This window comes from Brassica napus, chromosome C3 (genome assembly GCF_020379485.1).
Source record: "Brassica napus cultivar Da-Ae chromosome C3, Da-Ae, whole genome shotgun sequence".
NCBI lineage: Eukaryota > Viridiplantae > Streptophyta > Magnoliopsida > Brassicales > Brassicaceae > Brassica > Brassica napus.
In genome coordinates, this window is record NC_063446.1 from 52,134,981 (window position 1) to 52,146,583 (window position 11,603).

At 45.1% G+C, this 11,603-nt stretch overlaps 2 protein-coding genes and 1 non-coding gene across 3 annotated transcripts; all 3 read right to left on the minus strand.

Moving 5' to 3' along the window:
- Window positions 1–5,679: 5,679 nt before the first annotated feature.
- LOC125584983 lies at window positions 5,680–5,785 on the minus strand. Its single transcript, XR_007321876.1, has one exon. It is a non-coding gene; the product is annotated as a U6 spliceosomal RNA (small nuclear RNA).
- A 517-nt stretch (window positions 5,786–6,302) lies between these two features.
- Window positions 6,303–9,350, minus strand: LOC106346501 (L-type lectin-domain containing receptor kinase I.3-like). Its single transcript, XM_013785853.3, has 2 exons — window positions 8,755–9,350; window positions 6,303–8,585 (listed from the first exon to the last, which is right to left on the minus strand). Exon 2 carries the CDS (start codon window positions 8,574–8,576, stop codon window positions 6,495–6,497), a length of 2,082 nt encoding a protein of 693 aa, XP_013641307.2. The 5' UTR covers window positions 8,577–8,585; window positions 8,755–9,350; the 3' UTR covers window positions 6,303–6,494.
- Window positions 9,351–9,371: 21 nt separating this feature from the next.
- On the minus strand, window positions 9,372–11,168 carry LOC106346500 (probable L-type lectin-domain containing receptor kinase I.5). Its single transcript, XM_048749760.1, has one exon. The coding sequence runs from the start codon at window positions 11,166–11,168 to the stop codon at window positions 9,372–9,374; it is 1,797 nt and encodes a 598-aa protein (XP_048605717.1).
- Window positions 11,169–11,603: the final 435 nt, after the last annotated feature.

The following is an 11,603-nucleotide window of genomic DNA, read 5'->3' on the forward strand; positions in this document are numbered from 1 at the left end:
CTTTCTAACAACTGCCCTTCCAATTCTGCATTACTGGTTGAACCCATCTCATACTTCAAAAGAACTGGGGGATCTCTTCCATAGACCCCTTTGAACGGTGTCATCTGTATAAAAGAGTGAAACGAGGTATTGTAGCTGTATTCTGCCCAAGGCAGGAACCGAACCCATGATTTTGGTTTATATCTAGCGAAACACCTCAGATACGTCTCCATTCCTCGGTTAGTCACCTCCGTCTGTCAATCTGTTTGAGGATGGTAAGCCGTGTTGAAGCACAACCTTGTACCCGACAGACGAAAGAGCTCTTTCCAAAACAGGCTCGTGAAAACCTTGTCTCTGTCGGAAATGATGGTCTTGGGAAAGCCGTGTAGTCGGATGATCTCCTGTATGAATGTCCCCGCAACTTCAGTAGCGGTGAACGGGTGCTTTAGTGCCACAAAATGACTGTATTTGGTCAGTCGATCAACCACCACCATCACTGCATTGTAACCCGACGAGCGAGGTAAGCCATCCACAAAGTCCATTGACAGATCTTCCCACACTCGTTCTGGCACTGGTAGCGGTTGAAGCAATCCTCATGGAGCTAGTGTGGATTATTTGTGGCGCTGGCAGACTTGACAAGCAGACACATAATGCCTAATGTCCGTCATCATGCCAGGCCAGTAGAACATTTCCGCAGCTCTCCTCTGAGTTTTTAGCACTCCCCCATGTCCTCCTGTTTTACTGTCATGCAGCTCCTGCATTATCAGCCCCACCATTGATGATTTCTTCGGTATCACCAACCGACCACGCCTCAACAAACGGCCATGTACTACTACGTAATCTGGATGAGATTTAGGATCCTTCTGCCACTCCTTTATCAAAGTCTGCAGCTCTGAGTCTTTGTCTACTTCTCCACTGATCTCTTCTAACTGAATTGCCACTGGCCCTGTGATAGCTGCGAGCTCCGGTGTGACCTCTTTTCTCGACAATGCTTCTGCGGCCTTGTTATCTAGACCTGGCTTATACTGAATGGAGAAGTTGAAACCTAACAGCTTTGTCAACCAATGTTGATACTCCATGTTAATCTCCCTTTCCTCCAGAAGAAACTTCAGACTTTTCTGATCAGTCTTGACGATGAACTTCCTTCCCATCAAGTAGTGGCACCATTTTTGTATTGCAAATACAATGGCCATCAGTTCCCTCTCGTAAACTGACTTCAGTTTTTGTCTCTGTGTAAGAGCCTGGCTGAAGTAGGCTATTGGTCTGCCTCGCTGCATCAGTACCGCTCCCAAACCCAATGCTGAAGCATCTGACTCCACCTCAAACAGTTCATCAAAATCTGGCATGGCCAAAATCGGAACTGTAGTCATTGCTATCTTCAGATTCTCAAACGCTTTTGTAGCTTCCTCACTCCATGAAAATTGATCTTTCTTCAGTTGTACCATTAGTGGCTTTGCAATGTGTCCATATCCCTTCACGAATTTGCGATAATAGCCAGTCAACCCTAGGAATCCTCTTAATGCTTTCACATTGCAAGGAATTTTCCAATCCACCATCGCCCTTATCTTCTCCGCATCAGCAGCCACTCCCTCCGTTGATATCACATGCCTCAGATACTCAATATGCTTGCACCCAAACTGGCACTTCTTCTGGTTTGCGTATAGCTGATGTTTACGCAATAGTCGAAGTACTTCCTCTAAGTGTTGCTGATGGAGCTTCTCGGAGCTGCTGTAGACCAGTTTATCGTCGAAGAACACTAACACTGACTTGCGCAACAACGGCCTGAAGACATCATTCATCAAGGCTTGGAACGTCGCTGGTGCGTTAGACAGTCCGAACAGCATGACGCAGAACTCATAGTGACCATCGTGCATTCGAAATGCTGTCTTTGGAACGTCCTCAGCTCTTACTAAGATTTGGTGATAGCCTGAGCGAAGGTCAAGCTTAGAGAACACCTTAGCTCTGTGTAACTCGTCTAAGAGCTGATCAATCATCAGAATTGGGAACTTGTCGGCGATGGTGACCCTGTTAAGTGCCCTGTAGTCGACACAGAACCTCCAGCTCCCATCTTTCTTTCTTACCAGCAGCACCGGGCTCGAAAACAGACTACAGCTCTCCTGTATAATCCCCGCAGCCATCATCGCTGTTACCTGCTTCTCAATCTCTGCTTTTGGACTTGAGGATATCTGAATGGTCGAACACTAACAGGCTTTGCCCCTTCCTCCAACGTAATTGCATGTTCTCTGCCCCTCGATGGAGGTAAGCCTGTTGGTTCTTGAAAGATGTCCTCGTAGCTCTCAATCAGCTTCTCCCACTTCTGTGGAACCGCTTGTACTGCGTCCAACTCCAGTGCCTGATAACCCGCGAACTCTGCCAGCATTCCTTCTCCATCTTTCTCCCAACTCCTCTGTAATGCTTTTAGTGAGACCCCTGCGGTATGAAGACTTTTGTCTCCCACTAAAGTAAGTTCCCTTTTTTCCAGCTTTATCTTCATTACCTGACGCTTCCAGTCTACTCTCACCTCCCCCAATGTGTCGAGCCATTGCACCCCCAAAATGACGTCGGCGATGCCTAGATCGAAAGGAAGAAAGCTTGTCGTAACGGTACAGTCTTGCATTTCTAGCTCCACGTCGTGAATGACCTCTTTTCCTTTGACTGAGACTCCTCCCGCGACTAACACCCCGTCGAGAGACGTCGTCACGGCGACGAGACCTAGCCGCTGCGCCAATTTCTCCGAGATGAAATTGTGTGAGGCTCCACTGTCGATGAGCACGACTACCTCTTCTGTTCCGATCCGCCCCCTCACTTTCATGATTTTAGGTGAAGATAGCCCCACGACGGAGTGAATCGAGACCTCAACCACTTCTGCTTCCACCCCCTCCTCCACTTCTTCGTAATCGACCTGCTCCTCCATGCTTTCTACCTCCGTACCATCTTCCCTTACTATTAAGACCGTCAGCTCCGATTTCGTGCATACATGACCGTAGAAATGTTTCTCGTCGTATTTGTGGCACAGCCCTTCCGCCTTCCACTTCGCCATCTCCGCCGGGGTGAGTCTTCGAAAAGGAGGTTTGAGGCGGAAGTGCGTTGTTGCGCGATTATGTGGGCCTTGAGTGCGCGTGTTTTGGTTGGGGCCGGTCGCAGTGCTATTGGGCTTCGCATTCTGTTGAGTCGGCCCAGACCCACTACGCTGACTCGTCCCATTGGATCCTGTAGAGTTATGGTTGTAACTAGGTTTTGATGACGGCGACTTGCTTTCCGATGTCTGCGCCGACGCCGACTCTCCCGGCGTCTCCCAGTCTTCCACCCTCTTTGCGATACTCATCATTTTATCCAAGGTACGATGTTTAGACATTTTCACCCCCGCACAGATCTTTGGTTTCAGGCCGTGCATAAACGCCAGTTCCAACGTCACCTCCGTGTACTCCGGCGCGTTGGCAGCTAGTGCTTTAAAATCGCGGATGTAGTCGCGAACGGAACCCTCTTGTCAAAGCGCCATCAATCGCTCTCCCGCGGTGGTGTCTTGGGAAGTCGAGAACTGCTCCAGAGCGCGGTCCTTCATCTGCGACCAACTCTGAAATGGGTTCCGGTCCCGTTCCCAACGATACCACGGCAGCGCTTCTTCGATGAAGGACATCCTGACGGCGCGCAGCTTCTCTTCTTCGGTAAACGTAGCGATCTCAAAGTACTGGTCCATTCTCAAGACCAGCTGTCGACATCATCTCCATCGAACAAGGGTATCTTCAGCTTCCTTGTCAGGTGATCGTCGCGATCTAGCTTGCTACCCTCCGTTATAGAGGTCTGAGACGACTGTGGTGTTCCTCTCTGCTCTACGCTGACTTGTGGTTTCACCGGAGTTGATGAGGTTCCGATCAGCGAGATACCTCTACTCAGCGGCACGCTACCCACCAGTATGGGTTCAGAAGTGGGTAGCTTCTCTTCCTCCGTGACTTTACTCTTACCCATCTCCAAGGTCCTCTTTTCCCGGTCATCTTTCTCGCAGAGCCTCTGCTCCAAGTGGTTCAGCGTGTTCTGCTGGTTCGACTGCAGCTGTATTTGTTGCTGCATCTGCTGCTGAAGCGAGATCATGATCTGCTCCATCATTGTTAGCCTGGCGTTGTTTTGGTCGGTGATAGTACCCGGTCCCGTCTCCGTAGATTCCGTCTCCGAGGTTTGTCGTGTTTATGGTTTCTTAGATCCCATGGTGTCGGATCGAAAGTGCTCTGATACCACGCTGTTACGAGTAATTTCTCAGACTCAGTAACTTATGTAAAGATGTAAAGAAAGATAACTTTTATTGCTTGATCAATGAATTACAAAAGGAATCTCTCAGAAACTCTCTTGTCATGACATGATGATCAAACAACTTGATGACTACTACTAACGTACTCTCCTCTATATATAAGGTTTCGCACAAACGCGTTAACCTAGCACCCCATGTGCTTTGGTCCCCCCTATCTTACTTGGCAAGATGGACAGCAGTGCATCACGCAAAGCTTGTGACAAAACACCCCACGTGCTATTGTCACGAATCCAAAGCATCACCCTTTTATTCTTCATGACTTCTAGACCCTTCTTCTCCAAGTAAACTCACAATAGTAAAGTAACCACATGACCACTTATGATGGGCTTAGTTAGCGGATGTAGAGGCCTTATTCTTCATTGTGGCCCTCTTACGCTGATAAGTATAGATGATCGGAGGATGTGTAGCTCCATAGGTATCACAAAGCTTGGATTAGCTTCGTAGATCTAATCTTCCACGTCCGTCCCAACAAACATAAAAAGATAGATGAATTTCTTAGATTTGGACCCCAATGGCAGATGATGCTACCGTTGAAACTGGTATAAAAGCCCCCATCATTCCTGGAGAATCCGGTGAGACAAGGGAGTCTCAGGTCTTGATTCTGGCATAGCATTTGTGCAGAGCACCATCCCCACCCCCACCCCCAATTTTTAGAACCATCTTTGCCTTCTCGGAGGTAGGGATGGGCGCAAGGCGGGTATTTGCTCTTTTACGTATACTTGATATTTGACTTGCCTTGAACGAGTAATGAATTTTTCGACTTGTACTTGACTTGTTATTTCGAGTACTTGTCCAAAAATATGTTACTTGCAAGTTATTTGCCTTGTTCGATTACTTGCTACTTACAAAAGTATTTATTAATTACTTGTATATAGTTTCAAGTTTCTAAAAGTTACTTGATAGATAATATCTTACGATAGAAAGTTATGAATTTTGTTTTATTTACTCGACTTGGTAAAAACACGAGAGTTATTTTAAATACAATATTTGCACCTAAAAAAAGAAAATGGAATTTAATAAGAAAGTATTGTTTACTTCTTACAACAAAGAAATATTTGATTAGGGCTTTGGTTTTTATGGTTTAGTTATCATTTTTTAGTCGTAAAACAAGTAACGAGTAATATCAAAGCGAGTCGTAACTTTTTTTATGATACTTGTTACTTGCCTTGTACTTGTCAGTGACAAAACTCAATAACTTAATACTTGACTTGGCAACGACGAGTACTTGAAAAAACGAGGCGAATACAAGTTAAGTAGCGGGTATAAGGCAAGTAACGATTATTGGTGCCCAGCCCTACTCGAAGGGATTACTTGACAAGATTTTCATAAAAACGACTCCACATTTTATTTTTTCCAGTGGACAGTTTTGCAGCAGAGGTTGAGGTAGCAACTTCACCAAAAACTGAAATAACCATTTCTTGATTTGTGCGTGTCATTCATGCGCACGGGCCATGCTAATCTTCTCTGTATCGTTCCAATTTTATCGGACGTCCCCGAAGCGACAATCATGTACGACTCTCGACCTATATAAACAGAGCTTCTTCTTCTTAGAATGGCGATGTGGGACGTTTCTTACTATTTAAAGTATCTATCTAATGGGCTCGTTTACAATAAAAAGGGCTGGTGTCTGTTTCATCTCTCTGTGGGCCATTTAACACTGTTGTTGGACTCCTTCGACCAAGACAAGAATTTCGACGCAGCCGACAGTCGCTCGCATAGAAAAGAGGTGACACTGATTAGTTTGAAAACTCTCAGGTTTTGTTTGCTTTAATCTAATTTACTAAGCATAGTACTATGTTTCAGATGAATATGTTACGAGAATACATTGTTCTTAGTAAGTGTACAATTTTTTTTACACCAAGAATGCAAAACACAGCAAACTCTACGAGCTCATGTACAAACGAATTCAAATAAACACATTGTTTCACGTCAACAAATACTACGAACAGAGACTTGTTCAAGCCTCACAAGAAAAAAAGCGTTAACTATCTAATACATTCATGTCAACTGATGATCATGATACCATAAAAAAGTTAACCAATATCATATGATCTTATAAACTCTTTTGGCCACTTTCTCACTTGAAAAAAACTATGCACACAAGATAACAGATACAATTATAACCACCAACACCATTATTTCTTGGGTAAAAACATTTTAAGTAGCTCAAGACATTAGATGCAGAGCATACACAGTTTCATAAATATATATCTCATCTACCACTCCCTCTCAGGATTGTATGAGTAACAAACATAGGTATTGATGTGCTCCTTGAATTGGAGGCACTAATGGTAGATGATGCTTCCATTGACACTGGCATAAACGCTCCAATACCTGGACTATTCAGCGAGAAATCTGGCAAGGGTAGGTCCAGGTTTAGGTACTGCACCACTTGTCCCATGGTAGGCCTTGCTTCTGGTATCGCATTTGTGCAGAGCAATCCAAGTTTCAGAACCATCTCAACTTCCTTGAATAAAGATTCTCCTCCCAATCTTGGATCTATGGTGTCAAGTAAAGAAGCCTGTTTCCAGCATACACAGACCCATTTGACCAAGTATTGCTTTCCCAGTGGCAGCTCCGGTTCCACAGGCCGCCTTCCACAAGTTACTTCAAGAAGGAAAGCACCAAAGGCATAAACATCAGTTTGGGTAGAAGTTCCCATTGTGATTAGCTCAGGTGCCATGTAACCTATGGTTCCCACAGCGGCTGTTGCAGATAAGTTGGCTCTTGGGTCATGAAACCTGGCCATACCAAAATCTCCTAATCTTCCATTGAAATCAGAATCTAACATAACGTTAGAAGATTTAATATCCCGGTGCAAAACAGCTTGCGTGGCTCCTGTATGAAGGTAATTTAGAGCCGAGGCGATGTCCTTAAGAATAGAAATCCTTTGCAACCATGAAGGAGATGGGTTTTGGTCATGAAACAAGTACTTATCAAGACTACCGTTGGGCATGTACTCAGAGACCAAAAGCAACTCGCCTTTCCTCCTGCAGTACCCGAGAAGAGGAACCAAGTTCCGGTGCTGTAAACTTCCCATAGTCACAACTTCAGCCACAAACTGTTTCATTCCTTGCTCTGCATTGTGTGAAAGTCTTTTCACAGCTATATGCCTACTTAGGGGCAGAGTTCCTTTGTACACATCTCCAAACCCACCTTTCCCAACACAACAATCTTTTCCAAACCCATTTGTTGCTTTGTAGAGAGACTTGTAGGAGAATCTATGTGGACCGTATTCCTTTTCCCACGTTTCTCTCACTTCCGCGTACTTGTTTCTCCTGTACCAATAAACCGCTCCGAGAACCAGCAGCACTAGGATCACCGATAAGATGACCAAACCGATAAGAGGTGGAGACAGAAGAGGAGGCTGTTTTTCTCTAGGAAGAGGAGCCTGAGGGAGCTTAGAGAGGTCCAGGTTCTGTAATAGTTTTCTACTGAAACTCCACCCAAGTATATATTGGTTACTGGTCAATTGACCTGTTGCTGCAGAGAACCCAACAAACATTTTATCTTGAAAATTTTCTGAAAGATTGATGGGCCTTGACATAAGAGGCTGATCTGGTTTCTGTATGTCTATAGGGGCCAGAGTAACATTAAGGGAGGCTCCATCGTAATCCACCCAAACCTGGATAGGCAGACCACTCAGGAGATTTATGCTTACATTCTTCCCTAAGGCGTAGGAAAAGTAAGACGGGAGAGTGGATTCAATAGATGTTGGGCTGTTCAAATCAATCCCAACATGAGGCTTTTCCACCACATCAATTCCTAATGACTCAATGGTATCAAGCTCAATAGCTATCAGCTGAGAAGGGGAAGGGGAAGGGGAAGGGGAAGGGGAAGTTCCATTTGTGGGGTTGCTGAAGACGCCCAAGTACTGAGCTTGGAGTGCGTGAGAGAGATCCATGGAAGGAGATACAACAAAAGCCATCCCATGTCCGCCACTAGTTCCCAGCTGAAGAGGCACCAAGGCACACACAAAATGTGTATAGAAGGAGATGGTATCAGATGGATCAAAATCAAAAGGCAGCTTGAAGAAAGCATGACCCATTTGAAACTGTGAATCATTTGTCAACTGCAAAATCCCATCAGGAAGGACTCTAGCGATCCCATCAATATGGAGATCTGCTTGATGGAAGCCATTGTAAACAAACCCGGTTTCTTGTTGACCTGACAGGGAAACCAGATGAAGGCAGGAGTACATGATCAAAACTAGATGAAGCCTGCTGCAAGCCATTACTATTGAAAGAGTGTCTGAATTTAATGGTTCATATCTTTTCTCTTCTGTAAGAACCATCCTCCAAAGCTGCCAAAAAAAAACTGCTCATAAATTCAGGAGCTCAATTTTAAACATTCAATGTCTTGTACAATTTCTCCTAAGCAACTGTAGCCAGCCAACGCATATATATATATATATATATATATTCCCAATATACAAAAGAAACAAAAGCATGACAAGTACAAGAAGTACTTACCTCTAGCAGAAATCTGAAAATGCCTTGGGAGTAGAGCTAGTTATCAACCTCTACTCTTAACTAATATCTCTGGTAATTCAGCAAATAACTTGGGCAGTCTTCCCTTTAGCATCTCAAGAGAGACAATAAACCAACTTTTCTTCCTCCACAAACTTTGGATAAGATACATCTAAGTTTATGTTACTTTTCCAAGTAAATCAAACGCAAAGAACATAGAAGCTGACCAAGTCTCACAGCATGCAGAGTCACAATCTGTGACTCAAACGGGACTAGTCTTCACATGGCACAGAGCAGTCCATATCTAAGACTATTCCTTAATTCATCATCCAATGAACATCTTTTTGTCGGTTGGTTACAACTTACAAGTGGTGGTGTTCAGTTAATCCTCAAAAAAAGAAAGAATGTACATTGAGTGAAAAAAAAACAATAGTCACCAGATCACTAGAAAGTTTTTAAAAAAAAAACATATGCTGAAATACAATGAAGAAGACCTGAAATTGAAACATTCACAAGTTATACATGAGTATCCTAAGCGAATGAACTCCCAATGAGATCATTCACCAATAAGCAGCACCTATGTGTTCAGATTAACATCCAATGGATACTCATAAACTGTATCAGCAGCCACTGGTTGGCTTGGAGAGGCGAGCCTCAATGTCTTCTGATTCTACAACTACGTTTAGAGATTTCTTAGATTCCAATGGTTGTTCATGCTCCTCTGAGTTGTTGGCTGATGAAGAAGATGCCCAAGGAGCAGACCAGTTCCTTGAAGTGTATGTGCCCGTAAGAGAGGCTGCATCCACCACTACTGGAGTAAATGAGCCGATCCCAAGCGTATATGGCGAGAAATCCGGCAATGGTAGGTTCTCGTTTAAGTAAAGAACCACTTGTTCCATTGTCGGTCTTGATTCGGGCACGATGTTTGTACACAGCAACCCGATTTTCATAACCAACTCGACCTCCTCGGGTACGAATCCTCCTCCAAATCTGGGATCGCTGGCATCAAGCAAACAATCTTTCTTCCAGCATTCACAAACCCATTTGATGAGAAACCGTTTCTCAGCTTCCATCCCAGGCTCCACAGGTTTCCTTCCACACGCTACTTCAAGCATAAAAACACCAAATGCATAAACATCGGTTACAGTGGAAGCTCCCATTGTTATTAGCTCAGGAGCCATGTACCCTACAGTACCTACAGCTGCTGTCGTGGCTGCGTTGCCTCCATGGTCATGAAACCTAGCCATACCAAAATCTCCTAACCTGCCGTTCAGCTCAGCGTCTAACATAACATTGGAAGCTTTGATATCTCGATGCAGAACAACTTGTTCAGCTCCCGTGTGGAGATAAAAGAGCGCAGAGGCAATACCTTTGAGAATCACAAGTCTTTGTGACCAAGAAAGAACAAGACTTTGGTCATCAAACAAGTGCTGGTCAAGACTCCCGTTGGGCATGAACTCGGAAACGAGCAAAAGCTCTCCTTTTCTCCTGCAATACCCAAGAAGCGGAACGAGGTTCCTGTGCTTCAGGCTTCGCATGCTCACGACTTCAGCCACAAACTGCTTCATCCCTTCCTCACCGTTATGAGAGACTCTCTTCACAGCTATAGGTTTGCTCTCAGGGAGATCTCCTCTGTACACTACTCCAAACCCACCTCTTCCTAGAAACCCATCCCTGTGGAACCCTTTAGTTGCTATGTATAAAGATTTGTATGAGAAGCGGTGTGTACCGTATTCCTTCTCCCAAGGCTCGCTCACTTCCGCATACTTTTTCTTCCTGTGGTAATAAACTCCTGCAAGAAGAGAAATTACAATGATAGCAAGTGCAGCGGGCAGACCGACGATGAGAGCATATGGTGTCTTATGCTTAACTCTATGCCGAGGAACTGGAGGAAGCTTTGAGATGTCAAGTGGCTGCAGTAGTTCCCTGCTTGTGCTGAAACTCCACCCAAGAAGATAGTGGTAGCTGATTGCTGACCCCGTTGCAGCAGAGAACCCAACGAACAATCTTGTGCTTTGAAACAAATCTGAGAGGTTCATGGCTCGTGACAAAAGAGGCTGACTTGGCTTCTTGACAACATTAAGAGGAGCCACGGAGACATTGAGTACAGTGCGTTCGTAATCAACCCAAACCTGTATCGTGTCTCCACTAGAGAGGTTAAGACTCACATTCCTCTGTTCTGTCTCGGAGAAGTAAGAAGCCGGTGCTGATTCCACTGAAATGGGATCGTTCTCATCAATCCCAACATGGTTATGGTTCGTCTCCTCGAACTCTCCGTTTTTAATAGTGTCGAGCTCAACAGCAAAGAGGCGGGAGGAGTTAGATCCACCCGTTGAGGCGTTGAAAATCCCAAAGTACCGATTTGGCTGCGCCCGAGTGAAATCCACCCAAGGGGTGTAGGAGATGGATCTAACCATCCCTCAAGGCCCAAGGAATAGGAGGCCTGGCCCGGACCAATGAAAGCGACGGCTCGGATAGCCGGCTTAGAAGGTCAGTCTCTCGGCTCACTTCTAGAGTACCTCGAGTCGACCGTCGTCGACTAGGAGGCATCCGGCTCGGCGATCGCTCGGATTAATACGGGCCCTTCGGCCCAATGAGGAAGGCCCACGAAGACGACCTAAATTAGGTCAAGAACGACACATCAGAGGATTATATAAGGAGAAGGAAGAGGAACGAGAGAGGGATCCGAAATCATCTGACTAACACTTGGCGGCTAGATTAGGGTTTTCACCTTTGCTCATCTTGCCGATATCTGTATCTCTCCGGTAACTCATCGAGTTGCCGGCTTCTCTTCTGTCGCTTTCTCTTTACTTCTCTTGTAACCGACTGAAAGTCTCTCCGACCATAATAAA